The sequence below is a fragment of the Danio rerio genome, chromosome 22 (genome assembly GCF_052040795.2).
Source record: "Danio rerio strain M-AB ecotype USA chromosome 22, GRCz13ab, whole genome shotgun sequence".
Taxonomy (NCBI): domain Eukaryota; kingdom Metazoa; phylum Chordata; class Actinopteri; order Cypriniformes; family Danionidae; genus Danio; species Danio rerio.
In genome coordinates this window covers 7,297,501-7,322,310 of record NC_141042.1, presented here as the reverse complement: position 1 = coordinate 7,322,310, position 24,810 = coordinate 7,297,501, and the positions used below count along the sequence as shown (strand labels likewise).

Below are 24,810 nucleotides of genomic sequence, written 5' to 3'. Positions count from 1 at the left end.
GTCTCAAGATAAACAAAGGAGGCTGAGAAAAATGTTCATTTTTATAATGGAAATTTCAGACGGAACAAAGTAAAACAGCTGTGGAAATGTGGTTTTCAGAAATGTGGTTTGATCTGTTTGGTGGACAAACAGCATGTGTGTGTTTGTGGGGGGACGTAGGAATGAAATGAGTGTGAAACATTTGTAGGTGAAAAGTGTCTTCCTGTAACGGCTTTTAAAAACTCTTTAAAGGAGAAAAACACAACTATCACAAATTTATCATTTTCATTTAGTATAAGTAGGAATTAAATAATTTGTTTTGACTTACTGCACATACAGTTCACTCTTTTTTATGCTTATTATGGTTGTTTAATAAAAGAAATTGTAAGTTAACTGCACTGGTATGGAATATCCACCCAGTGCTAAAATACATCATTACGACAGCAAAAAGACTTGGTTTAGCTTTGTCTGTCATTCTTTTGAATTTGTAATCTTTATAGATTGTTTTTCTTTCTAAAAAAAAAAAAAAAAGTTTTTAAAGATTTAAAATAACTCAATATTAACATTATTAACTATCTGAATATTCTGTTTTGAGTGAACTGTTCCTTTAAGAAGCTGTCTTGTGCTTAAACACTAGATGCCGCCATTTAACAGTTAAATCATGTTACATCGTCCATGTCCAAAGTGTAATTCTGTAAATGAATATATAATGACTATTTTTAGCAGATCACTAGTAAATAATAATAAAAATAAATGTTTTTTGTTTGTTTTTGGCATTATCAATTAATCAACATTTTCTACTTTGTTGTGAGAATGTCTGAAGAAGGTTCTCCTAGTTTTTAGTAGAAGGTACATCCTTTATTCACGTAATGAACACATACCTGGCTAACCAAAAGTGAACATTCTGAGAATCAAAATGTTTTTTTTTTCTTTTTCTTTTTTTACTGGACTGTACAGTGGCTCGGTATATTTTTAGCGCACCTTATTGGTTAAAAGTTCCAGTTATTCAAAGAAGTTGTTTTCAGCTTGGGACACTAGAGGGCGATAATGTGCTTGTCATATTTGTCAAAAAAGAAATCATTTCATATTTTGTTACAGATCAAATGTAGTAAAGGACAGACCCGTTATCACACTAAGTGGTGAGATTGTGATGAATTTTGGACACTTTAATAAGCTTCTGAATGCTATCGGTGAACAAAATGGCAGGCAACACCAAAAGATACAAAAAAAAAATGACTGAAGAAAAACAATGTCTTAATTTATGTCTTTTTATCTCAACTGATAGCCTTTTATTAAAATAAGATGCAATTATAAAGTTTTACTTCATTCTTGATCCTTTAATCACCTGCTATTCACATTTCAGACACTCAAAAGCTGACATCAGTCACACATTTTAATTTGCAGTGGACACATCAAGATGTTTGACAACCCAACTGATCAAACCACATCTGTGTACAGTAGACGTACTAATAAACACACAAAATCTGAATTATTCACAGTCGCGGCTTTATTGGTTAAACGAGAATGCTGTAAAATATAGTTAATTAGTATTTTCACAATTTAAATCTTGCATAATGATCCTGAATGGCCATTTTAATCAATAAAAACTAGAAGAAAAATAAATCTCATATCATCTGTGTAATTTGTTGCCAGTATGTGCTGATTGTCGTTGATGAAGATGATCTGGATCTGGATAATAGAAAAGTTGATCATTTTCTCATGGCAGCAAATGTGTACACCACATGAACTTCCTCTACATGTTTCTGTTAAAATATAATAAATAAGTAAATACATTATAAAAGATAAACTGGCATTAAGCAGAATACAAGTTATAGTTTAGAAATGTCACATTTGGCAACAGAGATCAATTTCAAAGTTGTTTTCAGGGGTGGATCTGTCCAATAAGCGAGGTAAGCAGCCGCTTAGGGCCCCGCGGTAGTAGGGGGCCGCAAACAATGCCATGAAGCCTATATTAATCATACTGCATAGCGCTTTTATTAATTTTCTAGCATATGTTGAAAAATCTGTCTATAACTGTTATTAGTTTAAAGCCATTACTTCTAAAACCGGTGGCCCCCAATAAATAGTGGAACATTCCTTCTATACTTCAAATGCAAATATTAAAATCCTTTAAATTAAATTACCTAAAAAATGTGAATAAAATGTAATAATATAAATGTGTATATATATATATATATATATATATATATATATATATATATATATATATATATATATATATATATATATATATATACCAAAATGTTTTATATGCCAAAAAGACTTATTAAATTAAATAATAATAATAACCTTATGTATTTTGTAAATGATGCAATGGCATAAAGAAATTATAAATAATCTTACCCATTTCTGCACATTTTTTTCAGGGAAAGTAGCATGAGGTAACATCACAGCAAAAGTGATCTCATCTGTCAAAATTAAAATGTAAATTCATGTGATTAAAGGTGTAACACTTTTAAAACAACATCACAAACACAGGAAGTCTCTACTGACACAGTGTACAGAAATAATAATACAAGTAAAACTTACAAACACAAAGAGCTCTCACCAATGCTATACAGATAATTGGCTAGTCTACTGTTTTTGATTTCGGAAATTATAGTAACCTCTATTTATGGCCATCAAGCAGTGGTGGAAAGAGTACGGAAAAATAATACTCTAGTAAAAGTACCATTATCTGCCTAAAAATGTAGTGCAGGTAGAGTAAACGTATCTGTTGTAAATATTACTCAAAATATGAGTAAAAAGTAGCCATTTAAAAAGTACTCATGAGTAGTGAGTATTACGCTGTGAAAAGATGATGCATTTACATTTCATTTGTGAATGTGTGTAAACGTAACATTCTGTAGTGCATTTAGTTATTGCCCAGCAGGCACACAACAACATGAAACGTTAATATTAGGTCCGATTACGACGTCAAAAGACGTTGATATTTGATTGATTTTAGGTTGTGTTAGAAAGTGACCATAATCCAACGTCGAGCCAACATCTTAAACCAACGTCATGTTGTTAAATACTGACATTTATTCATGAGGTATGGCAACCAAAATTCAACATCTGATAGAAGACATAGTGATAACATCATTAGACATTGATATTTGGTTGATTTTAGGTTGGACATTGGACATTGACATTAGCCTGACATTTACAAACAAAATGCAACATCTCTACGACATTGGGGTACAACATCAATCTGATGTCATGTTGACATCTTGTGCCTGCTGGGTGTTTAAGGCCATTTCGGTCTTTATACAGTAAACATCCATCATCTTCTCATCAGTGACCTGCATCTAAACCAGGGGCGGCCAATCCTGTTCCTGGAGAGCCACCTTCCTGCAGATTTCAGTTGCTACCTATTTCAAACACACCTGAACCAATTAATTAGGACCTGAACACCACGTGATAATTACAGGCAGGTGTGTTGATTATGGGTTGCAACTGAAATCTGCAGGAAGGTGGCTCTCCAGGATTGGCCACCCCTGATCTAAACATTCTGGGTCATTGCGCGTAAACATTTTGGACATCTTCTTGGACACTTTTAATGCTTCCAAACAGTTTGCTGCAATAAATTGCCCATCTCTTAAGGCTGTTCAGTATGATGCGATTTACCTTCTAGGTGTGTAATAAAGTAGTGGAGTAAAAGTACCGATACAACACTAAAAATGTACTCAAGGGAAAGTAAAAGTACACATTTTTATAACGACTCACTAAATTAAATTCCAGAGAATAAATACTGTAGTTTGAGTATTTTTAATTTCTTACTTAGCAAAACTGATATCAACTGACTAAACATTTAGAGTATATATTTTAAAATGTATACTGTTTAATTGCTGTGATGCTCATTATAAATCAAGTGGTTAAAACTTGCCACCTTCATTGGTTTTTCTGTGTTTCCTGCAGATGCAAAAGATCGCGACTGCAACAACAAGCAAAAGTGCTTCAGCAGCTGCGATAAACACTGTCAGAGAGACTGGAGGATCTGAAGGAGAGTGAAGAAGTAAGTGAACTGATCTACAGCATAAGACAATCTCTTGTTAAATTGGCATTACCATTGGCAATGTTGTACCTTGACACGGCTGACAGAGTGTGTTGATGTCCAGATGTGTGGTGTGGTTGCTGATGGTGTTGTTGATCACACAGCTGTAGGTGTTGTTATCCTGATATTCCACCTCCAGAGGTAGAGAGAGACTGATGCTGAGATCAGACACACTGATGCTGGACAATACACTGTTTCCTTTGTACCAGGAGAGACTCACAGCACTCACATTTACTACTGAACACAGCACTGAACAATACTGCACTGATGAAGAGGACGATGAAGAACATTGAGAAGAGTTGAAGATGAGGACAGGAACAGGCAGATAAGCTGGAAAACACCAGATTTTAGTGATGTTGAATGAGCATAAATAGATCATGTTGGATTTTTAAAAAGTTTGACAGATGAGCTCTTCTCACGATAGACTGAAACATTGAATGTTTTTGGTGTCAGTTTTACTTCACCCATGTCTAGTTTATAATCTCCAGCATGTTCAGTTGTGATGTTTGTGATGATCAGAGATCCAGTTTGTCTGTCCAGCTTCAGTCTGTCTCTGAATCTCCCATTAACAACAATGAATTTGGAGACAGTTTGGTTTGTAATTGTGATTTTAGCTATCAGAGTATTTTTGGCTCCATATGTCAACAGTATTTCTTCAGCCTCTTGAATGTGAGTAACACCAGAGTTTAGAGTGACTGAATCTCCCTCCATCACTGAAACAGATTCATCAAACACACCTGGAGAACATCAAGAGGTTTTACACAAATTAAGACTCCGACTGGTTTATAATATTATACCTCCGCTGTAGATTTTGTAATTTACATGTGAACTAAAGAACAATTACAACAACCACAGAAACACAGTTAAGTGACAACCTCGTGTTTAAATTGTGAGTTTAATTGTACTGGTTATCTTCAGTATTTATTTAAAATAAAAGACACTAAAATGAGTAGAAAAACTGACTAAAAACTTCTAGCAGATCAATGGTTTTGGCGTTCAAAGCCTCCACATACTGGTCATAACCAGACACATTTATAAGTTATTAGTGGATCACACAACTATTCACAGCAGTAGATGAAAATTCACCTGAGCTCATGAATGGAAAAAAGAAATGCTATAATAACTTACCAGCGCAACACCTCCAGCACAAACAATACAAAACAAACATCTGAAACATGTTCTTTTACAGTTCTGCTTCACTTAAAGACCTTCCGCTAAAAACACTGAAGATGGTGTCTGTGTGTGAGAGAGAGAGAATCCTCCCACAACCGTTTGACCCTCCTGCTTGTTATGATATAGTGTCCTATAGACTTTCTGGGCGTTATCCAGTAAAGTTTGAACAGATGTTGAACAGAAACGAACGACATCTTTTTTATGGATTATAATCTACATTTATTCTTCAGGAAAAGCATGTGAAAAAATGAAGTTTCTCACTATATTCACTTTTCACTGTTGCCTACTCGACTATGGTGAGACGTTTAGACCTAGTTATTGTTTCTCTTCCGGTTTTCAGAATAAGGAAGGGATGCTGTTTGTTTTGAATCGTTTTATAGGTTGTCCGATGTGTTTATCCGTTATTTGCTTGCGGCATGTGTTTTGCACGATCGTGAGACGTTTGTTTGCTTCCACTCTTCTGGTCAGGGTTTAAAAAAATTGCTAACATGATGTCCGTTATTTATGCAGTGTGTTAGAAACAGCTGATCACGGCGTAAATGTAAAACGGCGATGTTGAATAAAACCTCACCTAAAGTTGAAGTAGACGTTTAAGATCAATATATTTAAAAAAAATTACCTTTAAGTGTATTGCAAGACACTTTTTTATTAAATTAAAATAACACTAGACTAAAAACAGTGGTTTAGGGGAATCCTTGCGGTAAAAAAAATATCTATAAAGTGTTATGTTATTTACAACATGAAATCTTACGTGTTACTGTTTTCAGTTTTTGCGCTGGATATTTCAGAGTTCTTGTACTGTGTCGTTTCAGCGTTTTGCTTGTTTTAACTGTAAAACAAACTTTACTTTGCATGTTTAAACTTCAAAATGACTTTAGGTGTGTTTGACTTGATGCTCCAGATACGTCGCCGCCTTAGAATAAGGTTCTATCTGCGTTCTGAATGATTTTAAGATATTGAGCTTCAATGTTTTTCCATTCCATATAGCAAAGAATATGTGTATAAAAGTTCTCTTTCATTCATTAACATGACAGAGACCCGAAAGGTACTCGAAATGTAAATTATTAAAGTTCTCTTACATTTGCAAATTGGAGTAAAAAAACATGGTAAATTCAGATAGAACCTTCTAATTCTAAAAAGTAATTTCCCACTTGAATTTTTTGGTGTTGTAACAATTTATTTATGTTTGAGAAAGTTACATTTGTGCATTCTATAACATTTATTTAATGTTTTAGGATGAATATTTTTACTTGTTCAAATTTAACAAACAGACTGTGCTAAATATTTTATCCAGTGCAGATGTTAAAATATGTAATAAATATGGTCATAATTATTAAACTTTATGCTTTATATGAAATATTGAATTATATTTATGGAATTTAATGCTATATTTATTGAATTATATGCCCCATTATTTAAATAAATTATTTACCCTTCAAGGCTTAATATTAAATTTAATGACTTTAAAACAAAACAGAAAATGAGTTTAATAAACACTGAAAAGTGTTTCACTGACTATATATACACAAATAAAAAGATTTCGCATTTAACATATACATTTTTTTAATATTCGTTTTTTATTTTTATTTTTTTCAACAGTAAAATTTAACATTTAATCTCAATGTCAAAAAATGCTTCTAAATCATCACATTTACACACATCTCAATTTGTGTGATGCGGCATTATTTAGCCGACTCTGATTTTGTATGATTTTTGTGATTCTTGTCAATGGAGCAGTCCAGCATAATGACAAAGAAAGCTGATCCTGGTTGGTCCTCGTGTGTGCATTAAAATGCTGATTGGCTCACAGAAAGAACCTTATAGAGTCAAGCTCGAGTTCAACTTTGTAGATGAAACCTTTTTTGTTTTTTAAATAAAGTCTTAATGTAAACAACATCCCATAATGTAAATAAGCTTTCATTTAATAAGAATATGTCAACAACTCAATTTTGACAAAAATGTCAGATAGAACCTTCTAATTCTAAGGCGACGATGTGTCTTCTAACTTGAGTGTGCGCCGTTTAGTAATTTTGGCCCACTTGAGACTCATCATGTGTTCAAGCTCCCTTACGGCAACACAGCAGATGCACAAATAATGATCACGTGTGTTTCGTTTTGCTCACAAATTGTGTTTTTATAACAGCAAAATCGTATTGAATCATAATGCTATATTGTGTCGTGTTTATCAAAATAAATATGGATACATCGACTCAATTTATGCACTTATGGCACTGACTTTATAAAGGGCTAGTTCACCCAAAACTGACATTTGTCAATATATATTCTGTGTTTGTTTACTTGTCACAAGCCTGTTTGAGTTTCTCTCTGCTGAACACAAAATAAGTTAATCTGAGAGTTGTCTAAAACCTACAACCATTGACTTCTGTAGTTTTTCTTTTTCTTATTTCTTTTGTTTTTAAGTCCAAATTTACAGATTTTCAGTTTTCTTCAAAATATCTTGTTTTGTGTTTAACAGAAGAAAGAAACTCATAAGGATTTGGAACCCCTTAAGGGTGATAGAATTTTCATTTGTTTTCCTTTCCTCATCCTTCCAGCTGTAAATTAAGTCCTAAAGTTACTTATTTGACAAAAAAAAAAAATGCATTTAATCTATGAGAAAGTACACAGCACTTGTTTGTATGCACATTTTGAAAGACTGCATAAAAAAACTTAATGTAAATACCATGAGGCACACAACGGAGTAGCATAAACATTTTATCCATTCTGAAACAAAGTGCATCGTCTACAAAGGACATATTTACCGAATAAACTCCAGTATGTGTATCAAAAAAGTCATGTGAGTTGGTTTTGATGGATTGAAGAGAGTTATGTGTTGCCATTAATAGACAAACCAGCAGGCCAACCACATTGTAAAAAAAAAAATCTAAAATGTTTTGGCCATTCAAGGTCCGTCATCAAAGTAATAAGATATTATTACCTCTGTCTTGAGCATTTTATGCCCCTTAAAGCACCAAAGTTGAACACACCTACAGTCATAGTTTTTTTGTGCTGCTATGTTCCTGCTTCTACTTTTCTTTGCCTCACCTCCTCATTTGTTCTTTTCTGCTCTGTTGATTGTGCTCACCTGTTTCTCTGTTTGCTCTGTCTGAGATGTCAAGGAAAACATTGACGCGTAAGTAAATTTAAATTTAGTAATACTGGTATATCTAGGTATGTATGTTTAAAAAATATGTTCTCTTCACTTTTTATAATACTCATTGGTAAATGAAATTTTCTATACATTTGCAGTTTTCAAACATATCAGAACGCATGGGCATTTGGGGGAAGTCTGTGTATCCTTTTCCAGTCTTAATCTTTAATTTTTTTTTAAATCTTATTATATCAGTCATTTAAATGTTGGCTAATGTATTGCAGTTATTAGAATGAATGTGTATTGCACCCTGTCTGTCTTTTTTAACTATTAATTGTTCGTGGTGTTATGTTTAATGTGTTCCAGCAGTCTTTAGATTTCGGCCTGACTTGTCATCAACTCTCTTCTGCACTGCTGTTCTGGTCTTTCCCGTTTTTGCACTTGTTCTTCACCTTGTCTTGTTGCATCTGTCTCCAGCCCTTGCCGTTAGCATGTCCAACTCTTCCATACCCAAGGTGGGACTCTCACTTATGGCCGCGACAGACCAAGCCGACGCCAAACAAATAAAAAAAAAACAAAACCCAACTGTGTTGCCGCCTCGCGTTGGATCGTGTCTGGACCAAAAAGCTGCACGTGAACACACCGAAGATACGAAAGCCGAGTGAAACGAGAGTCATGTTGTGCATAAGAGGACATGTCTTTTTGCTCCGCAGGCGGCAGTATCTGTTTTCTCATTATGCAAAGAGAAACCAAACTTCCGGCGCACAGATGAAGCGCAAGCAAAGCAGCATTTAGTACCATTTAGTGTCAGTCACGCTGGAGGGATTCACTTGTGAAAATATGTGCGGTAATCCAATAATGCATATCATTTGCAAATATTTGAGAAATGTAAAGAAATCACAGCTGACCTTGTTTTGATTTTTCTTGGCTTCAATTGTTTACTTGCTACGTCACTTCACTATGTCACACTCGTGCTCTGATTCATTGCAGAAAAACCAATCAGAGCGCTTGCTTCAACCGACGACTGACACTGAGGAAATTGACTAAGCACTGTTCGAAATCACCTTCTAATTGAGTAGGTACTTCATTTGAATTTGAATTTACTACACGGTCATTAGATAAGTATGTTGTATGTAGTATGAATGGAATTCGAACATACTACATCTGCCGTTTGTCATTATCACATGACCCACTCGTGTCAGTTGCATCGCTTTACTCCCATTCGTGAATTGTCTCACAAGGCAACATGTAATATCCATCAGATGCACACTTCCTGGAGGGCCGAAGCCCTGCACAGTTTAGTTCCAACCCTGCTTCAACACACTTACCTGTAGGTTTCAAACAAGCTTGAAGGACTCAATTAGTTTGATCAAGTGTGTTTAATTAGGGTTGGAACTAAACTGTGCAGAGCTGCGGCCATTTTGGCACTGAGTTTGACACCTGTGTAGTAGATGATCTGGGTACTTCTCGCATACTGTTTTTCCAAAACTATGAATTCAGACATACTACTTGGCTCGCATACTGTTTTGAGCATACCATATAGTACGCTAAGTATGGAACATATGATCATATTATGGAAGTTTGCGATTTTGGATGCAGCCTGATTCTCTATGCTGAATCAAGCCAACAATCACTGACAGTAACCCAATGAGAGGCGACGTGTGGAACACAGCAAAACAACTAGCCTGATCTATAGACCGATGAAGCCCAATGGCTGGCCGTCAGCTTGGTGTGTCCTATCCTTTACACCTTTGCCTGTCTCTTTTAACTGTCACCTAGCATCTCTCCTGTCATTGCATTATCTAATTCTACAAAGACTATTTTATGCTGCCTGTGTACATTCTCTGACAAAATAACCTAAAAAGCACAGGTGTTTACAGTGTATTCACAAGACAAAGAAACTAATTTGCAATTTGTTTGCCATTTGGGAAATGTAAATATGTTTATCTTTGATCTTTACACACACACACTATTCTGAAATTTCAATAAAAGTCACTTTGTTAAACTGCACAGCTAAATCCAACCAAATGTTTACTAAGAAGAATTTATGAATCTTCGATGCAGTCTACCAACTTATGTACCAGTGTATACAGATTATTCGAAATCAGATGGACGAGTATCTGCTGTAGCAGTAGTTGTTTCAGAGTGTTTTAGAAAGAGATTCTCGGACAAAGTTCGATATTCACAGCTGAAGCTTGTGCACTGTTTTTAGCTCTGGAACAAATAAAAAAAGAACAGCAATGCACAGATTCTATGTCCTGCTTACAAGCACTCCAATCTATGAAAATCAATCATCCTATGATTTTTAACATAATAGAAAAAGCGGACCTTTTAAAGACTAAAGACTTTGATATTATTTTCTGCTGGATCAGGCCCGGATTGGCTAATCGGGAGGACCGGGAGAATTCCCGGTGGGCCGGTCCGTTTTTTGGCCGCGAGGGCCGGTGTCCCTAGCTCCAGAATCTGTTGCTCTCAGCAGTCACACTTTTTAAATTTATTTACTTACTTGACCACAGCCTTTTTATTCATTATTTTTTTGCAACTCTTCTCTTTTCATCTATTTTAATGATGATAAAACTTAGTTGTGTCTCCTCACTGTACACAGCTGTTGTGGTCCAGCGGTTAGCACGTTAGGATAAGACTCCGCGGATCCGGGTTCGATCCTCGTTAGAGTAATTTATTGTTTTCATTTTTATTGTTAAGACATATAATACTGTTAGGGTTGTTGAACATTTGAAGTTCTAAAGCAGCTGTTTTCTCAAAAAAAGACGTGATAGTGTAATTAGCAACTAAATTGGAAATGACCTTATTTTAATGTAGTCAGTCGTGAACTGAGGTGGGCCGGTCTGAGGCTTGAAACTCCAGAGCTGAAAAGGAGTCCCACTCCGGCCCTGTGCTGGATATATGGGATTTATTGGAAACGAACGTGCAGATAAAGCAGCTAAGGAAACCCTACAGTTGAAGATAATAATGTAAAATCCCTGTGTCTGATGTTAAACCTGTTTTAAATCTGTAAGTTAACGAGAAATGGCAAATGGAATGGGTTGAATATAAGAATAACAAATTATATTGAGTGAATCCAGTTGTAAATGAAAGAAATAATTACAGTTTTGAAAATAGACATGGCCAGGTTGTACATACGAGATGTAGAATCTGACACTCAAGACTAAAGCCTGGTTTGTACTTCTGCGTCAAGTGACCGACGTAACCCACGGCGCATGCAACGTGCGTAGCTGTGCATTTATACTTCTGCGCGCTGTCTCTGTTGGTCTGCATTAACACTTCCGAAACGCTAGTTGGCAGTGAGGTGTTAATGTGTCTCTGTGTCGACTTTCTTCGCTGGTATTTTGTTTGTTTTGAACGCTTCCTGAATGTACAAGTGGCTCAAACTCACTCGTTTTGAGGCAGTAACCGGCTCTCGCGGCTCTCGGTGCCGCCCAGACTTGTCAGCGCTACCAAGCCAACCAATCACAGAGCTTGCACTACGCTTCGGTGGGACGTGTAGTTAAATTTTTTGAGAGGTGCAAGTCAGCGACGCCGACGGCCACAGTGTAGGGCTATGCGTCAACGCGCAGGCTGTGGCTTGGTATACGCGTGCGCTTGACGCAGAAGAATAAATGAGCCTTTACACACGCATATTTATTGAAAGGGAAAGAAGAACCTATTTGTGACTTGTGTAAGAATATTTTGACGATAAAGCATTTTAATATAATGTGTATTTTTAAACAATATTAGAGAACGTTTTTATTCGGGAAATATTTTAAGGAAAGTGTTTGAATTGAAGCCTTCAGGAGCGCTTATAGAATAATACTTTAATCAAACTAAAAGATTGTATATGACTCTTTTTACTTGTTGCTACGTGTATGTGTTTTCTTTTTACAATATATGTTTGTTAAGAAACTGATACGATTATATATTGTATATTTAGTATATGTTTTTGTTATGAATACAGCCAATGCTGCTAGTTTGGCATTAAAACCTAAATAAATAAGCTGCACAGCTGAATTTTCAACATCAAAAGTAAACAAAGCAGAAATAAATGTCCCATAATTCAAAAAACAGACTGTTATTTTTACTGTAGAAATAACAATAGTTGCTTCCAGTCCTCAGTTCCACTCGAGGTCTCTGTGACCTCTGACCTAGTTTGGGGGCTCCTGAGAAAGTTACACGGAGACAGGCAAATGCACTGAACATTCTTACATAAAGCAGTGTGTTTAACTTATTCATTTGTTAAAATTAATTCAAAGTTAAATACTCATTTAAATAATAATTTAATAAAGATGATAGGAAACAGGACATGCGAAAAGGATAAATATTGATCCATGATGAGACTGATTTGAAGGTATAAATCCGAATCCTTTACTACAGTCTGTAGATTTGTGTGAGTTGCACTGTTCACCATTCGTTGTATGGCATATAATTGTCACAAATGAAATGTTTGCCATTTGTGCAGTGCTAACAGCATGTAATATATAATATGGCACATGTGGTTACCTAAACAACAACACCCTTATTCTGTTTGAATGTTTAGACCCCATGGCTGTTTTTGTTTTGAGGATCAGTGACTGTTAGCATCTTTTGTAGTTGTGCTGAGTCCATTAGTGTGGAAGTGTAGGGCTGCACTAGAAAGACTGCAATCTAATGAAATTATATACACAATATATGTCATTCACTTTATAGTGCTTCATTATAACTCTGTTTGAAATCGCAAACTATTTTTGTGTACGTTTGCCATGGTGTCAACATGACCTATCAGTGTCATTTCACTGCCGTCAGTTTTGCATTTAAAGGGCCATGAAACCCCCTTGTTTCAGGAGGGTGTATTCACACCTCTACTTTGGAAAAAGTCAGAAAAGTGGGCGTGTCCAGCTCTGTTTAGGGGGGAGTGTCGGAGGAACTAAAGTGGGATGGTGTGGGAGTGTCTATTTGGGCACGCGCGAGCTTCAGAGTCAAAACACACACACACACACACACACACACACACACACGGGAGAAAGTGATGGTGTTAAACCTACATGGACATCTGTAGTCGAATTATTTGCCAAATTATTAAATGGTGGACTTTAACTGCAGTTTGGCTCTTTTAATTAGGGAATTCATTCATGTCCCTCGCGACAAACGAGATATTTGACTTGAGGAACTGCTCTAGGCGTGTATTTTTCATGCAATGTTTGATACCGCACGGCGAATGAGAAAAAAAAAAGCTTCATCATTTCCCGGAAGCCTAGATGCACACGGCAGGTAGCGTCAGAAAGCCGCGTGTGTTATTCCGGTCACAAAATGCGGCGAAAATTCTACACGAGGTTAAAGTTTGGTTGTGGTGCTAACATGTTTACACTCGGTGCAATAGTTAACTTAGTCCGATACGAACAAACGGAATAAACAAGAGCACTGGTCGCTCACTTACCAAATCTGTAGAGACAGGACAATCACCAGCAACTAGAGCCGCGTCTTTATTAAGAGAAGACTACAAGCGAATCGAGATCTCAGCGATTGCAGATGAGAACAGCTCTCAGGTAAACAATGTTCCTCCTTAGACACGTAAGTTATTGTTGTCGAGAGTCGCGTACACGGTTAATCCACACGTAACTCCAGCTGAGCTCTCACAGAGCACTGTGACACTAATGAATATTAATGAAGTTGCACAATAGAGCGCGCTGATTGGTTTGAACCAAGCTTTACTCGTGCATTAATGCATCACACTGTAAGACGTAATAAGACACACTCTGGCACAGACGTCCAGTCTGCACGCTGGAATACAACGCTATTATCTCATGGTCGTGACGCAGCTTCAAAAATTCGTTTCAAACAGGAAGTACGAATTTGCTTGAAATAACGCAAAAACAACCAATTTACACTTTTTAGTGAAATTTAGGTGTCCTAATAGTGTTTTTAGCAGTGTGGGACACATATACGACTGTCAACAGCTCAAAAAATGTGTTTTGGTGTTTTGTGACCCTTTAAAAAAACGAATTTAAAAACTAATTTGCAAGCAACATTTAATTTATTATTTATTAACATTTACTTACTACATTTCCTTTTTGAACATTCAAAGCACAGGTATGATAGATGTGATGCATTCAAGATTTTAATAGTTTTTGCATATTCAAATAATAAAGGACATTACTGTGGGGGGTTGGCAGTGTAAAAACGTACATATCATAAAGGTGACCTGTAAGTGTCTTGTGAGTTGCTAGTGTCCAGCATAGCCAGCACTGCACCCTCTTTGATCTTGTGATTTAAAACCACCTGTTTAAAGCTAAAAAAAAAAAAAAAACAAGTATCGTACTGATGAAAATTTAAACACTCTTTCTCAATCTTGTGTATAGGGTTAGGGTCAAACAATGCAGCTTTATGGTTTTCCACATTTTAGCAGCACTGGAAAGTGTCCTAAAAACACTGTGACATACTATAAAAGGCATCTTTTCCATGGTTAAAGGGGGTTTTGTCCTAACCATCTGCAACGATGACGAACAAAATTTCTATTGACTCTATTCTTCCTATTTCTCCGAAGCGCAACATAACAAACAGCATATGATACTATGACAAAGATCACCTCAGGGACAGACTATGCTCTTTATTCAGTGTAAAAGGCCACCAAACTGCTTTTCAAATACAATTTTTATGTGACATTTATTTCCATACTACTGATAGCAGCAGCAGATATTGAAATCAAAACAACCTCAAAGTTAAAAGAGTTTAATAGGTGTTAATTTTATCGAGAGTGCAGTCGGTGATGTTGAAATGCTTCTGTTTTGGTGCAGTCAATTTGCTTGTTGCTGAAATCTTGTTGCATCACATGTTGTTAAGACACAGTGTCAGCCTGGGATTTTAAGCTTTCCAGTGTACACGAATGCAGCAGTTCTAATGGGTTTTTTTTAGTATAATGAATATTCTATATCTACAGTTTGTTGTTTGTCAGATATATTGGGCAAATCCCCAAATTAGGTAGATTCCAAACTAAGCACTGCTGTGTTTGCACTCAGAAATAAAGGTACATGAGCTGTCACTGGGGCAGTATCTTTTAGAAAGGTATGTGTACCAAACAGATTCACATTTGTAACTTAAAGGTACACATCAGTGCCTATGTACAGCTCATGGTACAATAAAGTACAAATGTGTATCTTTAAAGGTACCTTTTCAAAAAGGTACTTCCCTAGGCAGTGACAATGTATGGACATTAGTTTGTGAGAGCTTTTTACTTAATTATAGGTAAAATATGGACAAACATTTGAAAAAAATGCTCTATTAAATGTATAGCCTAATGTTCGGTTTGCACATATTTAACCAGATTTGGGTTGAAGCATAGCATTTTTACAGTGGATTCTATAACAACTGTTTTTATACTAGGAAAAAAGGGAATATTTAATTCACAGATTGTTTACATGGTCTAAAAATGTTGGGCTAACTGCAAGTTTCTTTCATTTGACCCAGCATTTTTAGTGTAAAATGTGGACTTCTTAAGTAAAATAACAAAAAACAACAACAACAACAACAACAAAAAAAACCTCAGTCAATGACCTCATGGTCAATCATTTCCAATTCAAACTGCAGCTGTTTAACTCATCTGGGGAATATCCTGTTTTTTTATATTGTTTTCCTGATCGCAGTATATCAGATTTTATACAATTTCACATCAGAAAAGGGGAAGTATGGAAATGCAGTTTAAAAAAGAAAGTAGTGATTTCTAAATTTACTGTGACTTGTATTTCATTGCAGACAATACAAGCATTATTTAACGCGTTCCTCATGATTTTTATTGTTTTGTTTTTCAAAATAAACATGTATTTCAACTTTGATTCTTTGGCAACACATTTTTTTAAAGGTGGAACTGTAAAGCGTTTACCACTTTGTAATGTTGTCATTCCTTTTGACAACACTTAAAAGACGTTTAAGACTGAAGACACCGTGATGAAGTGTTTCATGTGTTGTAGAGGCAAATATTTTGGTCTTTGCTTCTGACGCGTTTGTTGCTTGAACGGGTCAATAAAAAAAGTGAAATGTTGATACCTTTACAAATAAAGTTGGATATTCCAATCCATTTAGTGTCCATTTTGTCAAAATTAAAATTAAAATCTCCTCGTCGTGAGGAGAGCAAAAATACCTTATACACCCTCTAGTGGTGTAATAGAAAATTGCAACACATAAATGGCTCCAACAGGTGTAATTCTGTACCATTCTTCTTGCAAACAAGTCTTGAGATGGGCAACAGTATAGAGTCTTCATTGTTGCATTTTGCTCTTCAAAATGCGCCACACATCCTCTATAGAGATAGTTTGGAACTGCAAGCAGGCCAGTCAACCAAAATCCTCTTCCTTTGCAGCCAGGAGTTTGTAATGTGTGTAGGATGTGGTTTTGCATTGTTTTGCTGAAATGTGCTTTAGTGTCTCTGGAAAAGAAGGCAGCATATTGTGACTCAAAATCTTTATGTACTGTTCAGCATTATTAGTGCCATCACAGAAGTGCAAGTTACTTTTGCCAAGGACACTGGCACAACCCAAAACCATGACAGACTCTGGCCTCCTGGGCTTGTTGCTGGTAACAGTCTAAAAGATCCTTATCTTCTGTGGTCCGGAGCAAACAATGTCCACTTCTGCCCAAAAATACCTGAAATATTGATTCATCTGACCAGATGCCTTTAAGCCCAGAGAAGACGATGGCGCTTCTGGACACTGTTTACATAGGGATTTCTTTTTGCACAGTTTTAACTGCCATTTGTGGATGTAACTATTTATTAACAAAGGTTTGCCAAAGTAGTCCTGAGCAAATGTTGTGATATCGCCCATATGAACAGGGATTCTTGATGCAGTGCCATCTGAGGGATTGCTAATCACTGTTGTTCAGCTTAGGCTTGCGCCCTTGTTCTTTACACACTAAAATTCCTCCAGATTCTTTGAATCTTATAATGATGTAATGTACTGTTGAAGATTAAATATCCAAGCGTCTTCCCCTCTTTCTTGAGGAGCATTGTTTTTAAACATTTCAATAATTTACTTGCATAATTGTTGGCAAACTGGCAATCTTAGACCCATCTTTGCTCCTAAAGGACTAGACCTTTCTTGGATGCTAATTGCACCAAGTCAAAATTACAATCACCCATTAACATCGCCAGTTTCACATCACATCATTATTTAACCAATTTACTTGATTACTAGCCCTAAACTACTCCTGTAACAACTTTTTGGGAATGTGTTTCAGGTCTGACTGACAGGAAATAATATATATTTAAAAATTTAATCAAGTTGACCAGAAAAAATATGAAATATTTTGTGTTCATATTAAAATACAAGTCAAAGTAAAAAAAAAAAAAAAAAAGTGTTTTTCCATACTGTCCCATCTTTTTCTGATTTGGGGTTGTATGTAGTACAGTCACTTCTGACTCATTTAGTGTTCTGATACATCAGAGAAGCTGAAAAACAAAGCAAACAATATGCAGAAACTGGAGGTTTTTCCTATAGATCAGTGGATATTTTAGGTTCTCGACAAACAAAAGAACTAGAACACTGTAAAACCCCATTGTACTCATTGGGAAAGTTCAAAAACTAATCCCAATGAGTACTGCGGAATTAAAGAAATGTATTAATTGTGTAAATTGAGCACTTACATTGTCTTGTGAATTTGTGAACATCTCTGTGATGGGTTATTCAGGGCAATACTACTAATAAAGGAAATTAGCATTGATTTTTTAAATTAAATAATTATTGTTTAACATGTTTGGAAAGGGGTTTGTAAATTGTGTTGTATACGTTCCTAATTATGATCATCCGTTCATCACTCACGAATTTTGTCCCATGTAAATCAGTGATGATCTTCTGCTCTTTTTTTTCTGTGTTTTTATTTCTTTACCTGTAATCTGTGTGATCTGGAGAAAAGGATATTCACAGCTTGTTAATGTTGTATAATTCAGTTTGGCTCATGAGTAACTTCATTTTTTCCAGATGTTTTTGGTGTTTGTATGGATGGACGGTCCATGTCAGTGCCGGAGGGAGAATCACTCTATCTAGACACCAATGTTAAAGTAAACCAACAGCAAAGGATCAGATGGAGTTTCAGCGATGTCGACATTGCTGAAATCACTGGAGACCTCAGTTTTAACTGTACAGGTGTTCAGTGCAAAGATGGTGATGGTAAATTCAGAAACAGACTGATACTGGACAGTCAGACCGGATCACTGACCATCAAAGACAGCAGAATCACGGACACGGGAGTTTATAAACTGCAGATCAACGAGAGCAGACAAACTGAAAAAATCTTCATTGTTACTGTAATTGGTGAGTCATTATTTAAATTATCCTATGTGGCTGTTGAATGCTTGATTCGAACATTCTAAGGTGTGCATTTACTTTCAGATAAACGGGCCGCTGAAGTAGTTCCGGCAGGTTTTGAGCGCATTAGAGTTCCATTTCACTACGCTGAATGATTTCACTTATTTCACAGTCAAAAATCACATCAAAACACAACAGAAGCCCACATTAACAGCAGCCCACATTAGCTTAAAGTATTTGAAATACAGAATCTCGGTAAATCGTGCGTTTAAAACTCAATTCCTGGAGGGCCAGTTGATCTAACTAATCATAACTAATCAATATGTTCTAGACTCTTATGAACACCTCCATTAGTTAGATCAGCTGTTTGATAAGGATCGGAGCAAAATTGTGCAAAGCCGCGGCACTTCAGGAATTTAGTTTGAAACCCATGCTGTAAATGATAAGTGAGTTTTTCATTATATTAATTTTTCATTATATTATTATCTGCTTGTCAAGTCGTGATGGTGACTTATAGAATATGGTTTCTGGATCCAACTAGCTACTCATTTGAATTGAAAAAATATTCGTTTATGGCCGCTTTTTAGTCAAATCACACATTAACGTGAATTTTATATAAAATCATGCTGTACACATCAGTCTCTGGACTTCACAAATACCAAAAATTTAACAACGTATAAAAATTGTATCACTTTCTGGCCATCAGATTTTTGATGTGTGTGTGTGTGTATAAATATATATGTGTGTGTGTGTGTGTGTGTGTGTGTATATATATATCAAGGGCGTATGTTTGCGCTTGACATTGGTGGGGACGAGTCATCCCCGCCAAGAATGAATATTGTTTATATATATATATATATATATATATATATATATATATATATATATATATATATATATATATATATATATATATATATATTGATATATATATATATATATATATATATATATATATATATATATATATATATATATATATATATATATATATATTGATATTTATTATTTAACTGCTATTAAAATGTATTATTAAGTAATCCTATTTTCTTACAATTTATTAAGTTAAATTAAATAGTCATGCACGTAGCCAAGGGGGGTCAGGTGGTTTGAAAGACCAAAAGTTGGATTATTATTATTATGTTTGAATTTATTTTATTATTCAAATGGCTAAATTCTCACTGAGGAAGGATAAATGCGCTGGCCAGTTTGTTTTTTGCCTAGGCTTCAGTTTTTAATTTAAATCAAGTTAACAGATGTCCCAAAGAAAATTATAACTATAAAATTGTATTTTAAAAATAAGTATATTTTCATATTTGAAGAGCTTAGATGCAAAATCCTCTAAATGCCATTTAATATAATCTTCTAAAATTAGCATTTTTCCAACTCCTGTGTGTGGACTCAGTGATTTACCTTTTATAGTGACAAATACGTTATTTTTATTGCCTTTAAAGTGAAATAACTGAACATAAATATACAAGGCTGAGAAAAATGCAAATTTTTTTTCATGGCATTTAGAGGTTTTGGCATCTGAACTCTTGATTTCTTTATTTTAAGAATTTAAAGTCCTAATCTCTAGTTCAAAGTATTTTTATTATTCATAAAACTTTAATAAAACTTACAGTTTAAATGTGTAAATAAAGCAATTTGACAAAATGGTTGGAAATAGTTTTGGTACATCAAAAAGTGTAGTTATAATAACTATCAAACAAGATTACCCAGCAAAAATTAGCTCCTTATATGTCACTAAAATGTATTATTTATACCTCAGGTGAATAACTGCAAAAAGGTTGTTTTTTTTAGAAAACAAATAACCCCTTTCAATAAGCTGGCTACAGGTCTGAAAGTGTCATGTTAAAATAATGTTTATTAACTGATAAAGAGAGAGTTTAATAAAGACTTTCGTTCATTTTTCATACAAATTAAACATGTCTCACAGTATTATTAAAAGATGGAGCACAGGCTGTAGTTTTTCTGACTAATTGTTTTACCTGAACTTGGAGCTGTTACTCTAAGAGATTAGGAGAACTGGCAGGGTCGTATACGTTTACATGTAGGTGTTTATTCTGCAGTTAGTTTTTAGGGAATATTGTTTACAGACTATATCAGTCTTCTTTAACGTTAGACTGATGTTAAAAACGTAGAAAACACCAGCGTAACGGCATTATCATCATGGACTCATTCAGTAGCGAACTTGAGATTATGTGACTTACACTTTTCGTTGAAAAAAGCTCTTTATGTCCACCTTTTTTTGCTACCTCCATCCTAACTTGTGTGTGTCTGTCATACACATCACACACATCGGGCAGTTATATATATATATATATATATATATATATATATATATATATATATATATATATATATATATATATATATATATATATATATATATATATATATATATATATACATACATACACACATATTTTGTCTTAACACTTTTAAAGGAAAAATTACTACTGAAACACTTCTTCCGTCCCTAAATGTATTTTTAGTGTTGTGAAAAGAAATGTCAACATTACAACTTTTGGAAATGTGTTGCAGGAACCAAAATTTAAATATGCGTTCATTTAAAAAATACATAAATAAAACAACAATCACGAGGAACTCCTTTAATATAGTTTTTTTTGTCTAGTTTTTTATTATTTGCATTTTTCATACTGTCCCAACTTTTTTTTGATTTGAGGTTTTAATTGTAACTTGTAAACAGGAAATTGTATGACATAGTGGAATCATTCATTTTATCAGTAGTACAGTAAGTAATATTTTTATAAAGTGTATGGTGCTCATTCATTTAAGATCGTTATGTTTGTCTGATAAGTGATTATCAATGTTTTTCGCTGTTGGCTTGATTGTCATTCCAGATATTTATCTCTTTAGTCTTCATGATGTGTAGACTGCACTTTCCTTTTTTTTTTTTTTTATTGGCTTCTAATCGACTGTTTACTTTTACAGGTTTTTTTCACTTTGGCTCTCATGGAGAACCTGTGTTTGTAGTGAAGGGAGATTCAGTCACTCTACACTCTGGTGTTGAAACAAACCAACAAGAAAAGATCAGGTGGTATTTTAACAACACCCGCATCGCTCAAATCACTGGAGATTTCACTGAAATCTGCACTGATGTTCAGTGTAATGAAGGCAATGAGAGATTCAGAAACCGACTGAAGCTGGATCACCAGACTGGAAATCTGACCATCATGAACATCACAAACACAGACTCTGGAGTTTTTCGTCTTCGGATCATCAGCAATGACAGCATCAGTGAAAAGATCTTCATCGTTGCTGTATTTGGTAAGTCATATGTTTAAACTGTACAAAAGCATTTGGTGATATTTTTGTGTTACGTTCAGAGTTGTGTTAGCATATACAGTATTTAGAAAAAAATCACTAAAAACATTTAGCTAATTTCCTTTTGTCACCGTTTTTCTGCACCATCCGAGCATGCACACATAAAACTATTATCCGGGACCAACTTAAGATTTCAAATCATTTTAATACATTGCGGACGAGCCCCCAATTATATGTTACTTACTTTTAGATGCTAATATTAAACTAAGGGTATTTTGACATAACATAAAATAGTTTAGTGTGGGCGACTCAGTGGCGGAGTGGGTAGCACGTTCGCCTAACAGCAAGAAGGTCGCTGGTTCGAACCTCGTCTCGGTTGGCATTTCTGTGAGGAGTAAGCTAAAATGGCTAAATTGTCCGTAGCGTATGAGTGTGACAGGCCCATACGACAGGCCGGCCGGAAGGTGTAAAAAAAAAAAAGTTGTTATCATATGGAACTTGTTCCAAAAAAGAGCCGACTCCGCAATCATACGGGACGAAGGCAAAAGAAGAAGATGATAAAATAGTTTAGTGTGTGTGTGACCAATGGATGGAGATGAATAACTAAAAACCAAATATCATTGCATTTGATTATTTATTGCCCATACTTCCAGTGAAAAATAAAGTCTCAGCAGGCGAGAGATAACCAGCTTAATCCAGCTAAAAACAGCTTGACCAGCCTGGATTAAGCTGGACATAGCTGGTTTTAACCGGGCTCCCACCCTGGCTAGGTTGGTCAAGCTGGTTTTAGCTGGTCATCCTCCAGCCTGACCAGCTAAGACCAGGCTGGAAATGGCTGGAAACCAGCCTGGAAATGGCCAAAACCCCTCTAAAACCAGCCAGGTCTACCAGCTAAAACCAGCCAAAGCTGGTTTAAGATGGATTTTTTAGTAGGGATTAAATTATTTCATAACTGTAACAAGAGGCAATTCTTGTTACAATATTGTTTACATACCTCAAAATAGTCTATAAGACTCCGAGTGATTGAGTTTTTAATGCCTAATTAAAAAGAGCAATAGATAAAATCACGTTTATAATTTATATAAAGCATGAATAATTCATTTTACCATTAAAATGCCATGTATAAACATTATATTGACTCTTTCATATAGTTATGTATAATTAAAGGCATGCATGGGTCATGAAATTGAGCATTTATCTTTTATACCAAGGATGTCCATACTTGGTCCTGAAGGGTCGGTGTCCTGAGAGTTTAGCTCCAACCCTAATCAAACACACTTGTACCAGCTAATCAAGCTCTTATACTAGAAACCTCCTGGCAGTGTGTAGAAGCAAGTTGAAGCTTCCAGGACTGAGTTTGGACCCCTGTTTTATACTGTTTAGTATGCTTGCATAAGCATATCTCTACTGTGAGCCTCCTGGCTACAATAAGCTAACACAGCTCTGATTAGCCACACAGCAAGGTATCACAATAATAGCTTTTAATCAGGCATTCACCACAGACAATCCCTTGGGGGTGTTAAGTGGACTGGATTGCAGGGGGATTCAGTTTTTCACCACAGCCTTTTAAATGCTATGCTGCCCAGCGATTGGTGGTGCGATCCCAGCATCAGCGGCCAACGTCATCAGCACGAAATGCAGATCTTCCAATGCCATTCGCCACTGTAACCAACGCGTAAAACGCACATACAAACAGATACACACACACATAACCTCAAAGTACGTTCTGCAGGGGAATATAACACTGTTAAAGTACAACTTATTAGGTTTATATGTAAGGAATTATTGGTGGCCGGTTTAAAATTGTAAGAAAATAATGCACACCTGAAGTGGTGGCACACCACAATATGTGTAATATGCAGACGTCTTCATGATTTTCTAATAATAAAGTGCAGTGAAGTCCATTATTCCACTTATTGTATATGGTTTCTACACCTAAAGATAGTGTTGTTCAGATATTGTATTTAAGACATTTGTTGGGTTTTTGTCCTCAGACTGCTTCTGTGTGTATCACTAGTTTCTAACACATCTTATTCAAAGGCTTCAGTTGTGTTTTGATGTGTTTTCTAACTGTTGTAGCTGTGAAATAACCGAAATCATTCAGCATAGTAATATGGAGCTGTAATGTGTGCAAAACCTGCCGGATCTTCTTTAGATGTGCATTTATCTTAAAATAACGGCTCACTTTAGAACAGTGGTGTCAAACTCAGTTCCTGGAAGGCCACAGCTCTGCATAGTTTTGCTCCAACCACCTCCAGATCACACCTGCTTAAAAGTCTTTAGTAGTCTTGAACAGCTTGATTGATTGGATTGGATTGATTAGGGTTGAAGCAAAACTGTGCAGAGCCGCGGCTCTCCAGGAATCGAGTTTGAGCCCTATGCCTTTGAATGTTCATTGGCCATCAGAAACAAGCATTTTACTGTGGTTACACTGATTGAATGTTGTTTCATATTTTAGACATTCCTGGTGTGGAAATGAGAAGGAAATCAGTAAGGAAGGGAGAATCTGTCACTTTTGAGACTTGTTTAGTAAACAGTCAAAGCTATGTGATGACGCTGTATTTTAATAACACTCGCATCACTGAAAGGACTCCCAATAAGACCTGTTCAGATGGCCAGTGTAAAGATAATGATGATGAGAGATTCAGAGGCCGACTGAAGCTGGATCATCAGACTGGATCTCTGGCCATTATGAACACCACAAACACAGACTCTGGAGATTATAAACTACTGTTCAACAGCAGCTTATTCAGCATCATGAAGATGTTCAGTGTTAAAGTCACTGGTGAGTTTCATTGAGTCCTTTAATCCCTGCAAGCACCTTCCTTTGCAGATTTAGAAAACAGTTTAAAATGAAACCAAATTTGAGTGTTTTCATTGTGAACTTGCACAAACTTTTGGTTTAAAGTGTGCAGTTTTCAAATCTAGAACAATATTTGGTTGTTGGGAACATT

At 35.6% G+C, this 24,810-nt stretch overlaps 2 protein-coding genes across 18 annotated transcripts in view; one reads left to right on the top strand and one right to left on the bottom strand.

The window, feature by feature from the left end:
* Positions 1-1,468: 1,468 nt before the first annotated feature.
* Positions 1,469-5,504, bottom strand: LOC100330694 (uncharacterized). Of its 4 annotated transcripts, none has more exons than XM_087303703.1 (6): positions 5,165-5,504; positions 4,456-4,773; positions 4,067-4,366; positions 3,872-3,979; positions 2,344-2,408; positions 1,469-1,742 (listed from the first exon to the last, which is right to left on the bottom strand). In XM_087303703.1, exons 1-6 carry the CDS (start codon positions 5,211-5,213, stop codon positions 1,689-1,691), a joined length of 894 nt encoding a protein of 297 aa, XP_087159829.1. In that variant the 5' UTR covers positions 5,214-5,504; the 3' UTR covers positions 1,469-1,688. The 4 variants fall into 4 exon arrangements, with proteins under 4 accessions (XP_087159829.1, XP_087159831.1, XP_087159830.1 ...); XM_087303705.1 differs by having other exon boundaries at positions 4,501-4,773; positions 5,165-5,494; XM_087303704.1 differs by having other exon boundaries at positions 1,469-1,668; positions 4,501-4,773; positions 5,165-5,350.
* Positions 5,344-24,810, top strand: part of LOC100329818 (uncharacterized) — a 25,626-nt gene continuing 6,159 nt past the window's right edge. For 2 of the 14 annotated variants that reach the window (XM_087303574.1, XM_087303569.1), the window contains exons 1-6: positions 5,344-5,505; positions 9,014-9,147; positions 9,291-9,375; positions 18,239-18,571; positions 21,524-21,859; positions 24,315-24,641. In XM_087303574.1, coding sequence (XP_087159700.1) covers positions 18,256-18,571; positions 21,524-21,859; positions 24,315-24,641 — 979 coding nt within the window. In that variant the 5' untranslated portion in view covers positions 5,344-5,505; positions 9,014-9,147; positions 9,291-9,375; positions 18,239-18,255. Of the gene's footprint in view, positions 5,506-5,547; positions 5,673-8,320; positions 8,343-8,669; positions 9,148-9,290; positions 9,376-18,238; positions 18,572-21,523; positions 21,860-24,314; positions 24,642-24,810 lie in introns of those variants that run through there. The other 12 variants (XM_087303572.1, XM_087303566.1, XM_087303573.1 and 9 more) reach the window with 8 other exon arrangements.